The 22961-nt window shown below is 35.0% G+C and overlaps 1 protein-coding gene across 4 annotated transcripts in view; it reads right to left on the bottom strand.

The window, feature by feature from the left end:
• The window catches only part of LOC114940708 (rap guanine nucleotide exchange factor 2), a 124019-nt gene that overhangs the window by 70615 nt on the left and 30443 nt on the right, over nucleotides 1-22961 (bottom strand). For 3 of the 4 annotated variants that reach the window (XM_085483453.1, XM_085483458.1, XM_029315442.2), the window contains exons 3-4: nucleotides 22323-22450; nucleotides 20850-20933 (exon numbers count right to left, since the gene is read on the bottom strand). In XM_085483453.1, coding sequence (XP_085339579.1) covers nucleotides 20850-20933; nucleotides 22323-22450 — 212 coding nt within the window. Of the gene's footprint in view, nucleotides 1-13979; nucleotides 16556-20849; nucleotides 20934-22322; nucleotides 22451-22961 lie in introns of those variants that run through there. The other variant, XM_029315445.2, reaches the window with a different exon arrangement.

Raw genomic sequence — 22961 nt, 5'->3', positions numbered from 1 at the left:
ATATCAAGAGAAAATGTTATACAGGAAGAGAATAAAAATATATACCGATATACCTTGAAACATGAATAATCAATGTCATTGGATGTGACTTGAAAGTAAAAGGTCGCACGTCCTCTATATATGCATTTCCCTAACTCTATTTTTTTATAATACATCATTGAAATAAATTTAATCATAAAAAAAGAGCAAAAAAAGAATAATAAAAAAATTATATTCAAACTTTTATTTATAACTCTGCTAAAAAAATTCAATTAAACAAAATAACATTAAGAGATCAACTATTTTGAAAAATTTCTCTTTAAAAAAAATACACATAATTTAAACCAATCTAATGCTTAAATAAAATCTCTAAAATCTTAAAATATATAATAATTTCTATATATGAAATCTTTCTAGTGGTTGTTAATTATTTTCCCTTACAATCCTGATAATCTTGAATCTATTATTGCGGTACGAATTAATCCTGCTACAATAATCATAAGATTAGACATTTTAAAAAGCACCTTAATCTTCTAGAAACTTCTTAGACATATAAAACAACAATGCTTGTCCATTTATAAATTAATAATAAAAAAACATGTAAAGAGAGCGTTCTAATCCGTAAACACATAATAGAATAATATGAAGAAATTAATCTGGAAAGTTAGATACATCGTATAGTATCTTCAAATTATCGTGATTTTCTATAACGATCTGTGGGAGACATTTAGAAACTCTCTTAAATAGATTATAAATTATAACGCCTGGTTGTAGATAGAAATAAATCAGAGGCATATAACCGCTGTCGCTCATGCGAATATAGATAGAAAAGGCGAGATTTCACCGAGACTTTTCTCTACTTTCCGCACGCACGTAATTGTTTTCTACAAAGCAATATGCAACGCATATATGCAACGCGCATACGATATGCGTCGACATGCACGTGTCAGGGTTGCCATGTGCTTTTTTTTTGTCACGCACAGGACAGTAAAACTCGTTAATTACGCTGAAAAAGATAGTTCGACGTGACAAATTTTTGACAGAAGGATACGTAGAAAGTTTTCTGTCTGACAAGAACAAGTAAGATTGAAGAAGATATAAAAGTATAAAAGAGTTCTCCTTGATAAAATCCTTGAAAAAATAATTACAGACAAGATCAAGATCGAAATGCAGCTTTTGCCACTTCGTGATATTAAAAAATAAAACTTGGAGATTGAATTAATTCATCTTTGTTATTAAAACTTTAATATTGCAACAACTTTAAGCATATTTATTTTAGAATAATTGAATGTTTGTTTCTATTTTGTTTTTGCTTCTTTCTTTAATGATTTACATAATCTACAATATTTCTTTTGTTTCAATCAATTTCTATTTTTTTTTTTCAAAACTAACTATACTTTAGTTTTAGCAAACGATAAATTTATTAAAGATAATAAAAATAAATAAAAAAATAGAATATTCAAAAATAATAGATGTAATCTAGTTTAAATAAATCATTATTAATTTCTTATTAAAAATAAGAGATAAAATCTGACGATTTTAATTTTTTCTACAGATAATTAACGTAACCTTGACAAGACGGAAGTAAATAAGAAAATAACATAATCGATTTGAAAGTATTCGGAATTTGTACGAGCGATTTCATTGTCAGCAATTTGCGGTCGTTAAAGCGACCATCCTGGCGAATAAAAAAATGATGAAACACGCGATTATAATATATTACTCACACGTCTGTCATTTGAGAAGACGGATAATGGTCAAGATTTCAAGGCAGTTCCGAGGCAATTCAAGGCGAGTCGTACAAAACGGATGAAACCGGTGCTCCAGATTAAACCAGTACATTCCATCACATAAACTGGTACAAGAAAATGCGAGCACTATTTCCACGAGTATAACGGTCATCAAACATTCCGTTACTTTTCGCAATTGTTGATGTCTCGGTTTTCTTTTTCCACCAAAATCTTTTGAAAGATTTAATCCAACAAATTCAAGCCTCATCAAATTAATATAGTTTTGATTATAATCAACACTTAATGCTTTTTTATATGTATTTATATAAATTTTATTATTTTTCGCATAGAGCATATAGTTTAATAAAAATATATAACATATATATGTATGTATAATATATTGCAATTTTTTTTAACATATCTATTTTATATTTAATTGTACAAAGTATAAGTTGAATATCAGAAAAAGATATAAATGAAAAAAATAACTTACAAAAAAGATTATTTATTTTTTATTGTACATAAGTTATAGATTTTAAAATAAATATATATATATATATATATATATATATATGTTATATAAACATTATTTATTTTCATCAAACTATGTTCTATTGTGAACAAAATAATGTATAATTTAATTTCTGACAAAGAAAGATTTCTTCAATTATTTTTTTTAGATTTAATCACACATATATATACATGGCGTGTAGTTTAGTAACGTTCCGTTTGTCATTCATTTTAATCGGGCGCGAAAAAAACGTGCCGATGAAAACGAAAAAAGAAACAACGGTCAACGGTCGATTGCAATATGACGCCTTCACACGTGTACGCGCTTAATATTAATGCTCTTTTATATATATCAAATGGAATACAACACGCATTAAATCATTCGATTGCGCAAAAACTATATCCGTCTTTTTTTTCCCCCGGGTAAAATCAATCTCCCTCGATAGGAACAAAATACTTCGACAGTTTCCTGTCGAGGAATAATATACGAGAAATTTCTTTCACACGCAAAGGGCGAGTTCCTAGGGCACGATTAAAAATACTTTAATTACGTAATCGTCGCGCCGCCATGGCGCAGAGAGTCAACCGAGGCGTGAGAACTCGTGAGCTCATCGATATAAAAATATACGAACTTTTACAGAATCACAAAGAAATAATAGAGGTCGGAGCGTACGGGGAGTTCTATGATGCAGGACGCGGCACGTTTCATGCTAATTATGCTCGACGTTAGTAGGTAAAAGGCTGCTGCACCACTCTGATGTGCCAACAACGGAGGCCACCACCGCGCAACCCGAGGCACGGGATGGTAACAGCTTGGTAGGTAGGCGTAGTCATCGCGAGATAGCATGTACACGCTATAAAATATCAGCCATGGCTTCGGAACCAATCGGCCGTTTCGGTGCACCTCGCTGCGCATTTTGCTTTGTACGGTGCACAATGCTCCCGTTGTCGCAGGCACACGCTAGATAGATAGCCGGTCTCTTCAGAATCTTATGAATTACGCGCACATGTGAGAGGAAAATTCCGAAAAAAAAATCATGTCGCAATATGCTAGACAGCTAGCGGAGAGAGGTTGCGTGCGATTCTATGCCTACTAATACACGTACACAACGAGGTTACAACATAGTGTTTTTTGTTGAAAAAAAGTTATGTATAATATATGTTTTTTTCACGAGAATAATATGTGCTTGTGTAAAATAAAGAAATTGAAAAATGATGTTTACAACTTCTCTGGAAACACATGTGTCGTTGACCATTCTTTCACAGTCAATCGTAAAGAGAGAGTCGTAGATTTACGGTCATTTAATTTGGACACAAACTTTCTCTACAGAGAGTTACAACTGTATTCACACTCTCGTTGCGAAGTATCATAAAGAGATAAAAACGTGATTGTAAACTATTGGACGAGATGCTCCTTCTAAAACTTTAAATTCGGACAAGCGTAAAAGATTCACAGCCAGGATAATGATCCTTTAGGAGAGAACGAAGGGACGGAATTAAAAATTGAAGATTTAAGTTTGCATTAGAATTCATTGCTCGAGTGCTTCTACTCGATTCGAAGAAAGAAACCTCGTTAAAAAATCCATTCAAGTTTTCAGCTGAAAACATATGCTACCGATCTTAATTTCTTTCATGTTTCTCGTGCGATCGCATTAGAAAGGAAAATTCAGAATCCCTTACGAATGCGCGGCATAATAAGGATACGAACGCGATGGGAAGAGAGGAATATCCGCGGACGTATATATTAAAAAACTTTTCGTTTCTACGTCTCGCTGAACTTTGTTCGCCGCTCGTTTTCCGCCGCGTTCAGCACAAATTGAGAAAAACTTTGGTGTGCGATTTTTTTTCGCGGCACATACCAGATGTCGCGTAATTATTAAGCGTCGAAAAACGAGATTGCATTTTTGCATAAAATTCCAAGCGGTTGAACCTCATCGAGAAATGTCAATTAAAATAGAATTCCGTATAAAAACTAATATTGAACAATGAAATATTTCCAAGAACAACTTGAAACTTTCAAAATTTTTTAAACATTATTTTACCGTCGAAAATTATTATACAAAAAAAAAAAAAAAATAGCTGTGTGAGAGATTTATTTTATTTTTACACGAAAGAATCTCTCGCTTTCTTTAACGTGTGTTTGTCACATATATTTTAATTACAGTTTAATCCACTTCGAGAAGGAACAAAGGATTCAATAAAGTCGAAATGCAAGTTCAAATAAAGACTGAAGTTTCCTCATCAAGATTTACCCGACACCCTGTGTACACGAGATGCGGAAAACGAATCGGAGGAAACTCCTTGAGGAGTGTCGCTCCTTTTCCCGAGGGGAACGGCAACGTACTATCGATCGTACTTGCGTCGAGAGAAACATCGCGTTTCGACACGTAATGTACAAAAATTCACGGTTTTAGTTTAAATTATATTAGCTTCATCCAATCTACTGTGTCGAAATTAATTGCAGATGATTGCAAAACTTTCAAGTACCATTATCGATAGACCTTCGCGAGAGAAAGGGCAACGTAATTGTTCAATAATCAATAATACGTTGCAAATTTCATTCATTATTTGCTCATTAATCACTGTTTTCATTAAAAATTCTCAAAATTAGTCAACTTAAAATATAACAAATTTTGTTGCAACCTAGAGCTGAATAAAAATGATAAAAATATATATATATATATATATACGTATATCTATAAAATTAAATAAAAATAAAATAATTTTATCCAACAATATCAATATTGCCCCAATCACGATCGAAAATATCAAATTTGTTTTTAAATGCTCCGATATTTGCATCAACCAAATTGTTGTCATACGATGCAAGTATCAAAAGCTGTTAAAAGAATCATCTGCAAACTCTACCGATGCAAAGTATAAAGCGGAATCTTCACGAAGGGCAATTGTCGTACTCGCATATCGCTGTCGAGAGCTCTAATATACGTTATAAAGGCACGGCTCCTGGGATTTAGCTTAGAAAAAAATGTATTAACGAACAATACAACATTGTTTGGTTAAATAATAATCTCGATAGTCGTTGCGTCGAGAGACTCGCGAAATGTTTTCGGCACCCGAAAGAAAGGGCGCGAAGAGTGCTTCGCGGCGTAAGTGCGTAAACATTTCGTCGAACTTGAACGGTTCCTCTTAAAGGGTGAAAGAACGAACAATCGGTGCGTATGCGCAAATGGAGATGTGCTTCTCGAAACAATAGTCGAAAAAGCTCTTTCCGCAGGCTGTTTTACCTCGTCGCAACGTAACGGACATTTTGCACAATGATGGGAGAACGATGAGAGGATTCGGGGTTTTGCATACACACGTGGTAGCACACGTGGCACGCGCATATCACAATGCACCGGGCCGAAGTTACAACGGCACGTGCCGCGTGTCATATAATATAAGTACGTGAGTGTATATCTGCCGTGGAATCGGCGAGCGATCGTTGAACGTAATGAATATCCGGTCTCATCGACCATCTGCACTTCGATATTATTCAAGCTAATTCTAACGTAACCTCGCGGAAATAATAATGAAGGGAAATCAAATAACGCGCTACCTCTATTTTCTCTTGCATCTTTGAATTTAATTCTCTCCCTCTTGGATGCATTAAAATATTTCTTTCATTGAATTTTTCATTAAAGAAAAGAGTACCGAAATAAATATAATATAATATAATATAAATATATATACGTAAAAAATATATATACTAAATATATAAACAAGGTGTCCAGCAGATTCGATGAAAAAAATTCTCTGACTTTTTCAGATTTTATACAAGACCAAAAATTAATCTTTTCCCTGACTTTTTAGTATTATTTTTTCCAAATATATATCTATATAATAAATCAATTATAAATGTTAAATCATGAAATCCTTGAGATATTTTTGTCCACAATAAAAAGGTTCGGAAGTTAAAACAAAAATTTAAATCAATTATACAATCTGCATTACACTATAAACTATGTAAATAATCACCTTTTTTATTTATGGTATATATCAAATTTTTTTAGTTTTGTCTCTATCAAACACATTGAAATAAAATAACACGAAAATTAGCGTGCTGGGAGTCAAGGAAAAGTTTATATTTATTTAATAAAAAATTTCAAATTATTGAGACAAACGTAGAATAATGTGAAAAATCCAGATAAACAGTAAAATTTCCTGACTTTTCCCTGACAATTTCCCCGGTTTTCCAGATTTCTCTGACCGCTAGACACCCTGATACATAAATATATATAATTAAGTATATATAAATATATATAATAATATATTCATGTATATGTGTATTGTGAGCAACAATTACAGCCGTTCTATCTTATTAACGAAAATTGCTTGCACGAGGAACAGGTGAATTCCGTTATCTACTTATGCAGGTATTTCTCTAGTGCGGTTAAAATCAATTTCACGGAAGATTGCAAAGTGCTCGCAAAGAAAACGCCATCGCCGCCGTCCAACGTGCAGCATTTCTCAAGTATTACTCCGACTCTACAATTTGTTCGCGTTTTGTTTGAACGCGCGATATCTTTGCGCAGTGCCTGCTTGCTGCCGCGCTGCCTTTCGCAGCAGCGTGTCCTTAATCACTGTATTTCATACGATTTTCCCGGAACAAAAACGGAAAATGACAGGCGCCCGCGATCTCGCGATAATTATCAAGTGTGAACCGCGCACGCGAGTCGTTAGATGTATGTTTGTCGGCGAAATAATATAATATACGTGCGGCATATATTACGGTACGTTGCCGGTATCAGCCTAAAAATGTCATTCAAATCATGAACTGTGACATTTAATCGATAGCATCAATAACGATAAATTACTGCAATTAATTCGACGAGACACGCGACGCAGAAGCATATATCAACGATTATATGAGACATATGTATATGTATAACGGATCGTTTTTGTCATTCTATAATTATGAGATCCACCAATCATCCTTAGTTGTTCGATGTTTTTTTTTCTCTCTTTCTTATATATACACGTATTACTTATAATAAACATACGCATATAATTTGAGCGTACAAAATTATAATGACTTCCTGCGAAGTAGCGGCATTACCGCAAACATTTTAGTGATCTAGAAATAGATTAGAAAGTCGAGAAAATTTCCGGGAAGATCTAGTATAGATGAGCAACTTTTTATGTATAATTAATAATGCTACAGTTGCTGATATTGCGAGTCATCAAGCGTTAATAAAATAACTCTTTATAATTGGTTATAATATTCGCTATAAATTTTGTTCTTCCGGAAACGCGTATGTTAAAAACAATGTTTGGAAAAATAATGATACATTTCAGAAATATTGTAATATTTGTCATGCTACAAAGCTTAAACTGTGTTGTAAATCTTTTGTTTCAGTTTTATTTACTTCACTACTCACTAAGTTATTTTATAATGCTGAAAATACAGCAATGACAAACTATATAAATTTATTTTATTATCATATTAATATTTTCACATAAATATTCAATTCTTTTTAATTTTATCAATTTACCGACAATCTCATATCTTCAAAACATTGATCTTCTCTTACATATAATACTCTATATAGCTTCAGAACAGAGTTTACCAATCAAAGTTCGAAGCTTCCGCGAAACGAAAAGTAAAGCGGATGCGAATGGTGGATTCATGAAATTAGAACCTTAGAAGATATCGTTCCTCGAAGAGCATGCCTATGGAATGCACTCGATAACCTTGGCTCGTAAGACGGGTTTAAGTTGCGCGTGAGATTGCGTTCTACTTAAGACGATGAAGTCTCGAGTACTTTCTGTAAAATCGTCTTACTTACTGTAAATCTATTCTTCGAAAAATCTAATATTAAAAATGTGTCACGTGATATATGTATATTATTGACGTTTGAACAGTCACGTGAAGAAAAGAATTTAAAATTTTTTCAATTAAAATATTTTCACGTATTATTCTCTACTACTCTACTTCAATTTAAAATTCATTTTTAAATTATATAATTTTTGAATTATATAATTTTACAGTTACATAATTTTAAAAAGAGAAGGTAAAGAGAATAATATAAAACTCATGAAAATTCACTAGAGTTTAAATCTTAAAAAAAATTCTCTGCTGCCTTTCACTGTATCATTAATGTTCCGCGCCGCTAAAGAAATCATCAGATAAAAATACATATTTTCGTGATTTATCGCGCACTTTAAATTGCGTTAAAAAACAGAGACTATTTTAGAAAAAAATACAGTATATTATTTTTGTTAACATTAAATTTTTTATCAAATTTGAGAATGCATTGCAAAACGATAATGCATTGTATAACAATTTTGCATGCGATCTGTCAGACTAACGATATTGAGTCAAATGTACTAAATTATGATTGTTTTGTCGATAACACATAAATCCATGAGAATTAAAAATGTCAAAAATACAATAGCGTATGACAAATTCTCTCGGAAATTGTTACTATGGATCATCGAATTTCGTATGATAACATTTAATTTGGCTTGGAAGCCAATACAGAGTGTAAAATGTCTCACTTTGTTATAAACAAAATACTCTCCGGTTTCATATCTACATGTCTACGAACCCTCTCTGACGTATCACGAGCAATAAAGCCTCCGTTATTATTAGACTATCTAGAGGACCTTATATTTTTTTTTTGATGTAAAGATCGTAGTCCAAGTTATCGATTTTGTGTTCATACCAAACCATCACGGCTCAAATTGGAAGTCGGTCGATACAGATACTATGACGTGAGCTATGGTATAATGAGAGTGCAGCTATGCATAATGAGATTGGAGCATTAAACAACGAAATCTCATCTCCGAAAATTCGCATCTAAAAGCACGAAGCTCGTTCCATCAATCGTTCGTCTTTTTACGATTTACAAACAATTTTTACGTTTGATTGCATAATACTAAATAAACTGTATAAATCATTTTAATTTCGATATAAAATATTTAATTAGAATTTTATATTTTCGGAAAATATAAACTTTAAATCTATCAAAGATTCTATTCCTGATATAAAAATGAAACTGTTTATATATATATATATATATATATATATATATATATATATATATACAGGATGTTCGGGAACTCCGGTGCCAACCGTTGAGGGGTTGTAGGGTAGGTGAAAATATGCAACTTTCATTAATAAACATGTGGTCTCCGACGACGCCTGTCGACGCCAGTAACTTTATTATTTTTCCTTCACAAAAAATGCAATCACAAAAGATGCTCGAAATGGCGACCTCCTAATTCAATGCAGGCATTACACCGCCGCACCATACTTTGCCGAACTCGTTCGAAAATGTCTGGTGTATGCTGGACGACCTCACAAGCATTGAAGATCCTCGCAGTCAGATCCTCTACTATTTCTACAGGAGTGGCGTACACTAGGCTCTTTACATGACCCCAAAGGAAAAAATCCAGAGAAGTCAAGTCTGGGGAGCGAGGTGGCCATGCAACTGGATCTCCTTTGCCTATCCAGCGACCAGGGTAGGTTTGATCAAGATAGTCCCGCACTGCTCGGGAGAAATGGGCCGGCGCACCATCGTGCTGATACCACATCTGATTACGTACAAACAACATCACATCTTCGATTAACTCAGGCAGGGTTTCGCGGAGGAACTGCAAGTAATTGTTCCCGTTCAGGCGAGGTGGCAACACGAACGGGCCGATCAATTGATCACCTAAGATTGCAGCCCAAATGTTTACAGAAAACCGTTGCTGATGGGTCCTGATGTGTTTCGCGTGAGGATTCTCGTCATTCCAAAGATGGCTGTTACGGCTGTTGAAGAGGCCATCCTTTGTGAATTGCGCTTCGTCAGAGAACAAAACCATGCTACCAAAATGTGGATTGTCTACGAGGCGATTAAGGTACCACTGACAGAAATTCACACGAAGCGGGAAGTCAGCTGGGCCCATTGCTTGCACCTTCTGTAGATGGTAGGGGTGTAATTGTTGTTCGTGTACAATTTTCCAGACAGTATTGTGGGCGACTCCCATAGCATGGCCAATGGCGCGAGTGCTAGTGGACGGTTCATTTTCAAATCTTTCCAGAATATCCTCCTCAAAATCAACGGTCCGGACAAGTCTTCTTGCTCCGGTGTCTAATCTGTTCACCGTCATCGTTCCCAGTTCCCGCAAGCGACGATCGATGGCTGCAAATGTTTTCCGACAGGGGTGTCGCCGATTAGGAAATCTCTCACGGTAGATCCTTTCAGCAAGTCTTGTATTGCAGCGAGCCTCACCGAACACAAGATGCATGTCTGTCATCTCCGCAAATGTAAACATGTCGATTTAATTTCCGAAACAAAACGCTGAACTGAGATCAGTGTGGACTAGGCGTTCGCTGCTTTGCGTCGCAGAGATGCCAGTTTCGAGACGCTGCCACCACGAACACAAGGAAAGAGCCTCGTACGTGTGCGCAGGCGCCGCTGAGCGCGGAGCGCCATCTCTGCTTTGCAATCGTGCATCGTTGACAGGCGTCGTCGGAGACTACATGTTTATTAATAAAAGTTGAATATTTTTACCTACCCTACAACCCCTCAACGGTTGGCACCGGAGTTCCCGAACACCCTGTATATATAAATATATATATATATATAAATATATATATATATATATATATATATATATATATAAAAGCAAAATATTCTCATAATTGTATATCCTATTTCGTTGAGAATTAATGGAAATGAAAATTTAAGTATTACCCAAATAATATTTTACATTCTGTTCCTTTTATATATCATCAAGTCAAATATTATTTTATTAAGCTTACAAATTAATACGAGTATTGGAGATATATTAATCACGCAGATATAGAGAACTATCAAATGTAGACTTGCATTCGACCTCGAGTATCAGACACTAACAAAGGAAATAGTAAGAGCTAATGACAATAGAACATCGTACTCGACGTAACATTCATTATTACAATAATACATTACAATGACAACAATAACTATTGTAAGCCGATTGATTGTTACGCGAGAACCAATAATTACTTTAACTCACAGGCGCTATATTGACAATGAGACAAGATATACCAAGTTATGTTAAAAAAAACATATAATATACAATCGAATTATTGAAATTTTTTATATATATGTGTATATATATATAATTTTTCATAGAAATTAAATTTTACTCTTTATATGTGTTGATTTAAAAAATGGCTCGTTAAAAATCTTCCATGACAAACATTTGTTGCCTACATTTATTTAAAAAAAAGCATCACACATAAATATGTATCCTAAATCATCTCGCCTCTTTTTTCTCTTCATAAAGTTTCACGATGAAACAGCTGGATAAAGCACATATTCGTTCGGTTAACAGAAAATCAATATATTGCTCTGTAAACACACTATCAAAAGGATCACCGGAAGTTTGCGGCAACAAAATGCTGGCAAGAGAAGTGTCATTTTCCACATAAAGTCGTGGGAAAAATATCTCGTTATAAAAATGTAGAAACCTTTAATAAAATGCTTTTATATATGACGACAAAGATAAAATATGTCATGTGGAAATATAAAAGTGTAATCGTATATATTCAGCCTTATCGAATTTATATCTGCTATTTTAAAATCGTCCTACTTTCGTGCCAAAAATGTTGAATGTCAAAAGATTAATAAAGAATTGTCTTTCGTAACAATCATTCAAATAGTTTTCATTATAATAACGAGATAAACACGCGTATGTAACATTAAATAAATATATATTTATTTGTATTCACACGCGCTTCGCGCATGTTTGTCGCTGCAAAATGGAAATAAAAAATATAAAGTAAATGTTATTTACAAAGACTTTTTTTTTAAAGTGCACATTGTTAAATTTCCCGGAAAAAGAGATGAAAAATTATTTTATGTAATATATATTTTATATCATTCTTTAAATTCTTCAGTATAATATAATTGCAATATATTTCAATCGATAGAAATTGCATACACATGCAATTATATTAAAAAGTTTAAAAAATGATATAGACCATCATATTAAATTTTCTCCTATCTGAATAATTAATCTCACTCTTCGCATTTTATTTATTATTTATTAATTTTTAAAGAAATCTATATAAAAATAAATAATAAATAAATATGTACACAGCGTGATTAAATCTATAATTTATGTTAAAAAATGTGTTTTATTCAAATATATACCAAATTCTACTTAAAGTAAACATAAAAATTTATTACCCTATACGCTTGTTCTAAATCTTTCACTTTTTTATTCAAATGCGATATTTTCCAATACCATCTGCCTAATGAAAAGTATCTATAGTCCTCTTTTATATTAAATTATTTTAATTTATTTCACTTATTAGTTCCATTCAATCGCCTTAACACTAGAGGAATGCGTCAATTTCTGCATAAATAAAAAATTAATGTTTTAGCAGCTTTCATTTGTATACGATTATAGTTTTTAATTTTGCAATGAGAGATAAGAGAGAGCCTTTGTTATGATAGATGCAATCCTAGGATTTTCTTGCTTACTATTAGAGATCCGTTTCGATCCGCAAAACGTGATTCTCGATCGGCGCCGTTCTATACGATAAACCTCACCGAGGTAATGCGATACACTCGCTGTTTGCCAAGGGGAAGTGAAACGTGACGCAGGATATTGACGATTCCGTGTCACGTGCACGCACGCGTGACGCGGCCACGAAACTAATTCCCATCCGAAAGCCAACCCCAATCGATAGAAATATATCGCGGCTCAGCCCTTGATTGTTATCCCATCATCCCGCTGTGCATGGATCAAAGCCGCTCGACCAGAAGGAGGATATCAAATTATTCACCAAAATTTCAATTCATCCCGATATATCCGTCTCTATATCTATACACCATCTCGCTGATTGAATTCATTACGACGTATAATTAGCAGCAACTCGATACCTGTGTTTTCGAGTAATCCTCGGATAATTTGCAAAATACGGAAATACCTCCGAGATCATTGAACTCTTAATCCCTTTTACTCGTCTCGAGGCATGAAATGGTAATTTGCCTATTTGTTATTTTTTAATTGTCATATCAAAATATTTGTTGAAAATGCAGACACAGAGAATTTTCTGTTAAAATTTACTCTGAAAATCATGGTAACCGTAGAATAATATTGTAAGAATTGTATAAGAGATTAATATTTTTATTACAATAAAAAATAATATCTACCACGATAAGATATAAAATATGTTCGATTAAGTGTACTATAGTAAAATTTTCTATGTGCATATTAATATTTTTATTGTGATAAATAATCGCAAGAATTAGAGAAACTTTTATAAAATTCTTCCAATACCATATTGTTCCACGATTTTCAAAATAAACTCTAAGAGAAAATTCTCTCTGTGTATATAAACAAGTATTTCAATCATATCAATGATTTACTTCAATATTTCACGAATTTTTAATTACATGTATATTATTTTGCGATAATGTTGTAAAATTTTCAAACAACCTAGATTTATCTATCATCTAAATAAAAAAATAATGATCTTCAACAACCTACAATTTTACCGAATCAAATTAAATAATAACTTATCATGTGTACGTCCTAATTTTTCAAACATTCCTTCACGTCACTTGGACACAATAACACTTGTTCGAATAATTCTAAATAAATAATAGAAAAAGAGACATTTTAATTTGAACATCGTTAGTCGAAGAAATTAATTCCATATCCAGATGTGAAAATTTATCATCCGCCTGTCATCGCTTATCCGCGCACATTTTTGATAACATTGCTCCTCGCGCCTGCAAAACGAGTCATTAGGAATAATTTAAAGTTTCTCACCGGTCATCCTGAGTGACAGTAATGTCGGGCGGGGGCGGAGGGGGCGAGGCACCGTCTGTAGCATCCAGCTTGCCGGCTTTTTACTACGCTTTTGGCTTCTTTGAGAAGAGAGGGAGAGAGAGAGGAGCAACTCTTGACGAAGCGCGATCGAGTCTTCACGCCGACATAGCCGTCAAGATTGACCCCGTTGGAATCTCGCGGTCTTCTTATCGAGCACTCGAGTAAATCGCGTTCGTACACACCGCGTGCAACGACCTCGGTATCTCGTTGCACATCGATTTACTGTCTACTCCCTCGCTCGGATCTTATCTTCCTCGATTCGAGAGGATAAGAATCGCGTTAAAATCTACACCTGCTCCTTCTTCGTCCGCGTCCAAAGTCGTCGAACTGTGACTTGTCAATGATCACTATAAGACCTTCGATGAACTTTTGCAAAGTTTCTATCGCGACCCACTTCGCGCCGATTTTCTCTCTCTCGCTGTCAAATTTCGATTTCGCAAAATAACGGGACCGCGATCGCGTCTCGGTCGTGATATTTCGTCGCGAACCGTTATTCTCGCGCTATTATATAGATTTATCAGCAAGGAATATGCTGTGCCAGACACGTTACGTGCGAACCTTAGCTCCGGTGAAAGCGAACAACGGCTACGTTTATCGCGAGTAGGCACCAAGAACTCTCAGCTACGCTCGTCCTCTCTCGCGTAAACGCGGTCGCTCGAATACCAAACCGATTCGCGAGGTACTCGCCGAGATATACGTATTCGCCAGACGAGTTATTGCCTCTCCAGGTGCGCCGATCCTCGTAAAAGTGGTCGCGGTTCTGCGCAGTATAGTCCGAAATATTCGTGGGTCGACCACCGCTCTTCGATTACACACGGAAATGGATAAATCGATGCTCGAAGGGGCAAAAATTCTCCGATAAATCGATATTATCTCTCTCGCGACGTAATCTTCGACAGACACTGCCTCCGTCCGTCTAAATTCGTCGATTCGAACTGTACGAAAGACGCGAGCACAAATTGGATTATTTTTAATCCCGTGAACTCTTGAAAAGTTTCTATATCTCGAACCGGCGATAATGAGATTTTCTTCCCTTCTTTGTTGATTTTTTCCCGGATTTTTCCTCTATTCGTCGCAAAGCACTCTTGCTGCGGTGCAAAGAGACTGCAGAGGTGCACGCAGACTCGAAACGAGTTCTCGCTCGATCATCCACGCGCCGCTTTTCACGGCTGCCTTCGGCAATCACGGAAATGCTCTCTTTTTCAGCGTAATCCTGATAGTTTTAGCTCCGCTTCTAATGATGCGCCCGTTTGCGAGAATAAGTCTTTGGGGAAATCGAAAAATAACTTCTGGAAAAGCATGTGATTCTTGGAATCTAATCGAAGACGATTAGAGACGATGACAATGGGATTTTAATCCAATTAAGATAAACCACTGGCGAGAAGAGCTAAGCGTAATTAAGTCGCGTATGTATATTTTTTTATCTTTCATTCCAAATGTCAGTCTATCATAAAAAAGACGAGATTTCAACTTTCAATCAAGTTTCAACTTTCCCTTTATGACACAGAAATCATATATTCCGCGTAGATCGGCAACACATACAAAAAAAAGTCCAAAGAAGGCTCTTTGCAATTTCAACTCAACAATGCGATCTCTGTATAAAGTTGAATGCATTCAACGATGGCTTTCTCCTTCGCGATGGCAATATAGAATTGTGATGGTGAGCTGCTGGATTGAAGATGATTCCCAGCATTGGATAATCTTCTTAAACAAATGTCATCCACTCTTACTTCTCAGCAGCTGAAAGGAGACGCTGAAATATTTCTGCGTTTATTTCTCAACCGCAAAAACTGCATATATTACGTTCGTTCGAAGCAGATCTCAGCAGAAAGAGAAATAAAATTCCTCGAGAGAAATATATATATATATATATATATATCTTTCCTTTATCTTCTTCTCTCCAGCCTAGCTTCCTCTCTTCCGAATATCTTTAATGCCAAGGTCTCACGGACATCTTCGGTTAATCGGATAATCGTTCTCGACGGAAATTATGCGTGATTCGCGACGCGTTTTACGCAACAAATCACGTTTCGTCTCCTCGAGGGCGATTACGTCACTTGTACGAATGGGAAGCGAGATTGCATCCGATTTATACGGGACGCCGGGAAGCGAGAGGATCCGCGAGGATTCGCGAGAGCGTGTTATTGTTGAAGCTGTCACTTTTGCCGGGCGAGCGGATGGAAAAAGAGTGCGCGCGAGGGAGCAAACATTCATTCGGATATATATCGAGATCAGACCGCGTAGCACCACCGATCCGCGAATCGATCCTCGATAGTACGCGTCTCGTATCGGCCCGATACCGCTGGTACCACTTGACGAATGAGGATCCCGATACCGTCCATCGCGCAGCTCCGAGTTTTCTCTCTTGCGGTTCTCGATTTATGCACGACGCGCGCGTTATTCCCTCCAGAGAGTGTAATCCTCCGGACTGGAAATCGCGAGATCGGAATGCGATTCCGCGGGTGCAGTCGCTATTAATCGCAACGCTCGCCGACCGTCACGGAACACTCGACAAGACTGGAGGTTCCCTCGATAGGTGAGGCCGACCTCTCTCTCTCTCTCTCTCTTTCTCTCTTTCTCTCTCGCGCGCACGCTGTCCAGGAGCGTACGCTCGCCATAGGCGAACCAAGTGGAATTTGTACCGTAATTTAAAAAAAAAAAAAATATATATATATATATATATGTATATATAAACGTGGATGTATGATTTTTTTCAATGATCGAATTTTTGCGATATCGAAATATGTATTACTGAGTTTTGTAACGATAACTATATAAAATAAAATTGTATACATAAAATTTGTCATGCTATTTTTATGACATTGTGATGATTCCAATAAATTCTTCATGAATATAGTATAGGTACATAGTCAACGTAATAATGATATTAATAATAATTAGAGACTGTCGCTATTTTAAATTGCTAATTGTGCATTGCGCGGCGCAGTTTATTCGATGTGACGTGCCAATTAAAAATGCGTCGTGCTATGCTCGCATTACGTGTTGTTTTTATATCAGTCGACTGATTCGAATTACGTTGATGTGACGTTATATATATATATATATATATATATATAGCTATGTACATGCTTTATATTTGAGATGCACAGGATTTAACAGGCAAATCATAACGTTTTTCAGCAGCCAGTGATAGCAATGATAAGAAAGAAATTAATAGCAATTCAATTTGCATAAAATCAAATCCAAAGTCACAATAAAAAGAGAAAAATGTATATATCTCGTATAGAATAAATCATATAATCTTTCGTTATAATTATCACAATTAGAACATTAATTTATTTAATACGAGAAACATAATATTATTATATAAAATTATATAAAATAAGACAGATATTTACAAGAAAAATTTCAAGTGTTGAAAAAAATAAGATATTTTATCCCATCTCTTTTTCTTATTATTTCTCAAGCAAATCAGATAAGTGTTGGTGGTGCATACAGCACTGCTATGTTAGCCTTTCTCTCCCTCTTTCTCTTTCTTTCTTTCGCCCTTTCTCTCTCCCTCTCTCTCTCTCTCCCTCTTTTTCTCTCTGTCTGTTCACTCTCTAATTCCGTCGCACCAGACGAGATGTATTCGCTTTAAGTAGGATGTCCTCTCCCTCCTTCTCCCTTGCTCTTCAACCCGACCGATCTCTCTTCTGCCATTTATACCGAAGTACCTCTCGGGCGAGTTCGTAAATTTTCGACAGAACCAACAAAGAGGGGAATAGCGAAATAAGGTGTTATAAAGCATGGAAGAAGGAGAGATAAGAAAAAATATAAAAGACATAAACAGAGATTAAGCAGCGAACATTAAAAATAAGGAGCAGGAAAGAATAGAAAAAAAACATAATGCAAAAAAAAAAAAAAAGAAAATTATAATATAAATAATATAAAGACAAAGAAAAAGAAAATAACAACCGTTATGTATGCGCACAAAAACAATGAAGAATCAAAAGTTTGTGAAGCAACAATAGAGCGTATTGTACCTCAGAAGAGAGAAGATACCTAAACTCCTCTCCTTCAGACTACTTCATAGAGAAATAGAGATATCCATATCATATAAGGAAATAAAAGCTAACAATAAAAGATAAGAACAAAAAAAGATAAGACAATAAAAGGTAACAAGAGAACTGTCATTTCATCATCATAAAGGAACGAGAAACGGTGACACCGAAAATAAAGAGAGACTGATCCAGAAAGAGAGTGACGGAGAAAGGGCGAGGCATGGAAACGGTGAGAAAGAACTGATTCAGAACAACCAAGTGAGAGAGACGAGAAGAACTCGAGGGGAGAGAGAAAAAGGTTCTCCCACGTAACCACGCCCCACGTTCGCCGACAGATTTTTACATGCAGACTGACGATGGAAGGAAGGAAAGGAAGGCAACCCACGAGACGCCAGAGTATGGCCACCGGTTATACACCAGTATATATACAGTACCCTCTCTTTTCCCTGTCTCTCTCTATCCACCAGGTGAAAATACTACGGGACATCGTCCAGGATTTCCTCTTCTCGGAAATGCACCGCGATCTCGCGGACACGCTAGAGCTGCGTCGCGTCTGCTCTATCATCGAGGAGGGAATACAACAGGAAACGGGGCATTAAAAGGACCGTAGAGATTAATTTGTTGGAATAAAAGGCAGTGCGCGCTCTTTTTCATGATAGACCACGTCTCTGACGTCTACTCGTCTATATGCACACGAGACGCATGCAACGCGACCCGTTCCACCAAGCCGCAGCCGAGCGTGTGATGGCCGCGGATAATAAGCGCTCCACATTCCCTTTTTTCCGCGAGCGGCATTGCGCGCCAGTAAAGAGTCACCCGTCGTGTGTGTCTTCCGCTTAAACAGCTCTTTAAGCGGGAAGGGAAAAAAACAAAATAAAACATCGATTTAGTGTATATCGTAATCTGCCGTACGCGGAAGTTCCAGCTTCTTTTTAAACAATATAGGTATCGATTCCCAGACTTTGCGCCAGTCCTTATTATTCATCGGGTTTAAAATCCGAATTTTCTATACGACTTGCTTCTTTAAATATATAATTGGAGATTTTTTTTTTTTTTAATTTTTCTTATTTATTTTATAAATTTATAAAAAAAAATTTAGTCTCTTGAAATATATATATATATATAAAAATTCAATAATGTTTACCGTTTATCTGCATAAAAAAGGGAGAAGATTAATCTGCTTTCTTATAAATGCGAGGTCGCTGTCGCCTTGAATAAATAAAGGAAGCAAAAACTAAAAAAAAAGCATCCTTTGATTGATCCGCTTGCTATATCCTTGTAAAACAACGTGTACGATTAATGAGAATTTCCGCGTCTGAGAGAGAAAATTGTGACCGTAACCCTGACAGAGAGGCCAATTTATGATCGCTTTCAGTCTGCGGATGATATACAGCGTGTCCCGAAATAACGTCGCACGAATTACACAAGCATTAACTCATTTTAACTACCGTGTTACGTTATAATAAACACCCTTAATACTACATCATAAGCTTTTATTATAAACTTTACTTTCATTAAAACTGTTGTTGTTGTTGTTGAATTTAACGTGGGAAAATAATTAAGTAATGAAACGTGTCGCGTGTGTCTCTCTCGTGTAATAAAAATTTGAAACTACAAGAATGTGCAATGTAGATAACAATTTTAATCCAATATGTTACCCGTTTATCATTACATAACCGTAACTGAATAAACGTCGCAAAATTATTTTGTTGAGAAGTAGTTCTTCTACCTATCTTTCCTATACATCAAATTATTCAGATATAATTGTACATATCTAACTGCGAGTTCTGATAATTTCTCATTCATATATATTTCGATTAATTCATGCAAAATTCTATAGAAAGCAGTCTTGTGATTTAAAATAAGTATTTTTCTCGACAAACAGATTATTTGTCAATAAAGACAAAGGATCTTAAATTCGATCTTTTTTTCTCTTAAAGACTTTATTACACTGAAAAAGATGACTAAATTAATAAATATTTATTTCAATACTGCCGAAAAAATCATTTCTTTGATATTTCTTGATACAAATAAATATTAATTTATTTTGGAAAGAATTTTCTTATATCAAATACCTAAATATTTTTCACATCAAATCAATATTATTAGTTTTTTTTTGGAATTAAAATAAATACTTAATAAAATTGAATAAATTTTTTTCAGTGTAAAAATTTAAGAAAAAAATTCCAGCACACCCGGTATTCACACAATGCATGTATTCCGATCGATTTCCATCTCGACGGATTCTTCACGCAAAACACATTCGCTATGATATTGAAAAGTTAAAAAAAAGGGACAGCCGCGATATGTCGCATCGCTCTGGAAGGATGCCACGAGAAACGCATACGTGGCATATGCGGAAAAGATGCGGCCGCAATAAAATACGCGACCAGTTTGTACGCCACAAATGTCCATTTGTATACGCGGATATAGTATGGAAAATAGATCTTCCACGAAATGTTTTCCCATGCTCCCATTACATATCGGGTTACAAATGTCTCCGTTTTATGGAAATATTCCGTGAAATACGCGCGTAAAAATATCCGACCTTTCCTCTCTTTCGGCTTTCGCGCATAATTATGGGATTAGAGTTACGACGAGTAATTAAAAGGTTTCAGTTAAATGAGCATACATTAAGAGAAAGTTCGGCATATTTTACTTTCTCATATCTTTAACGTTTCGAAACTAAGGTCAGGAGGAAACAATGTGCGAGCAAGAAATAACGTTATTCCATACGGAACAAAAATTATTGTTCCGTGAGATAAAAATATACATATCCCTGTATCAAATCTATATATGATCCTACCTTGATCGGGGAAGAAACATGGATCCATCGATGAACACGGAACCGGAAAGAAGTATGTACCAACTTGTGGCCAATTCGCCAGTGCTGAAAAAATAATGCACCATTTTGATTTTCATTGAAGAAATTTAACCTAAATCAAATGTATTAAATCAAACAAGAAAGAATCTTACTTAAGTGATGTAAAGTCACATAAAGTGTGTTACTGTATAAGCGTATATCGAATACTCACTAAATATATAATAATTAATAATAAGAGTCGATTAATTTACTAATTACACGTTTAATTTCGCATTGAGAGAGCTCCTGCTTCTCACGAACGACTTTTTTCACGCGCGAAAATGCAATATGTGCTGACATCTTTGATATTATAACAAGTTCCAAGAAACTGCAAGTTACTCTGCAGTTTACTCTTCTGGTACACGAGAATATCGCGATTCGATAAGAAAAGTTTACTACATTATCAAGCTACCGATAAAGAAGATTTCTACTAGAGATTGAAATTACATCTTCTAAAGATATAAAATGCATTTGTTTCGCATGATACCATCGCAAAAAATATATTTCACATACTGATACGATGACATATATGTCAAAATATGATACATCGATGATGGAATAAAAAATTTCATTATAAAAGTAAACAGTTTTTAATTATGATTAGAATTCTTCCTTGACATATCTTTTTTTTCAAAATTTTATAGTGTTCTTCTTGAAAAATTACAAATTAATATTTCCATATAATTTTTTGAAAATCTTAAGTATTAATTTGCATATTAAATTTTAAGATATGTATTCTACTTAAAATCTGCTCTCGAAAATTTTCAATAATATAAAAGTATTGTATAAAATAAAAAAAATTTTTAATTTTATGCAAAAATTTTCTTACAAAATCTCTTAAAAATAAATGTTTAAATGCATATATAATCATTTAATTTTGTTCTCGATTATTATAAATGTATATATGTAAATTTTTAACATTTTCTACAATTATTTAAGATCACTCGATTCAGAGAGAAACTTAATAACATTATCAAGTAAAAATTAATATATAAATGCTTTCAGTTTTTAAAATAAAAAGATATTGTCTTACATTTAAATATATTTCTATTCGAATCAAAAAAGTGCAGTTGTAATTTTAGAATATAGAATAGAAAATAAATGCTGACAAATAAAGAATCAATAAATGGCAACTTTTCTAGATTATTCCGATAAATAAAGTACGTTCCATAGTTATACGAAAAACACACACCACATCACCGTAAATTATCCTCCACTTCTCTATAAGCTTCGATTTTTCCGAAATAATCTTAATTTTTAAAATCGCAATAAATGTGTGATTGTAGAAATAAATATATAGATATATTTGTGTACCATATATTTCGTAGAAAAATAACTAAAAAAACATGGTTGACGCAACCCGAGGTCTTCTCCGCAATAGACCACAGATTAGGATACACACAATGCGGTACTTACTAATAGAGGACATGATTCGCATGGTGTCTTTCATAACGTACGATCTTGCAAAATCCGCGGAGAACGGAATCTCTGCACGGACGCAACGCCTCCAGACCCAGTAGGCCATAGTATATGATCTGCAGGTCCTGGAACAACGGGAAACAGACTGATACAAGACTGATCGGCAAAAAGATTACATATACCCACACGCGCGCACACATTCTCACACGTATTTCCTAATCGTCGCGTATTAAGCTTAGCTCACGCACGTGGCGGTAAATTGTAGACCGCGATCGGGACGCGAGCTAAAGCAATCGTCGCGAGCCTCATATCATACCGTTATCATCGCTAATGTAATCTGTGTGCTTATTGATGTAGAGCATGGAGCAGAAATCGTCAGTGAGGAATTAGTAACAATGTGACGCAAATTGAACCGTAAAGTTGATCTATAAATCTCCGCCAATAAATAAATGGTGTAAATAAACCGTACATCTACCGAACGCTATTTCTATACATTTCATGTTCTGCGCGAGCTGCCTTTGAAACTTTACAACTTCCGCAATTTATTCTTCATATCATTCTGGATAGAGACCATTCGGTAAATATATATGCATCTAGTCCAATCATAAAATACAAATTAAGGATGGTCATTTTCTA

Source organism: Nylanderia fulva, unplaced genomic scaffold (assembly GCF_048542155.1).
Source record: "Nylanderia fulva isolate GAGA-0341 unplaced genomic scaffold, ASM4854215v1 Scaffold25, whole genome shotgun sequence".
NCBI classification, from domain to species: Eukaryota; Metazoa; Arthropoda; class Insecta; order Hymenoptera; family Formicidae; genus Nylanderia; species Nylanderia fulva.
The sequence above is the reverse complement of the archived record's forward strand: the minus strand, read 5'-3'. Positions and strand labels throughout refer to the sequence as shown.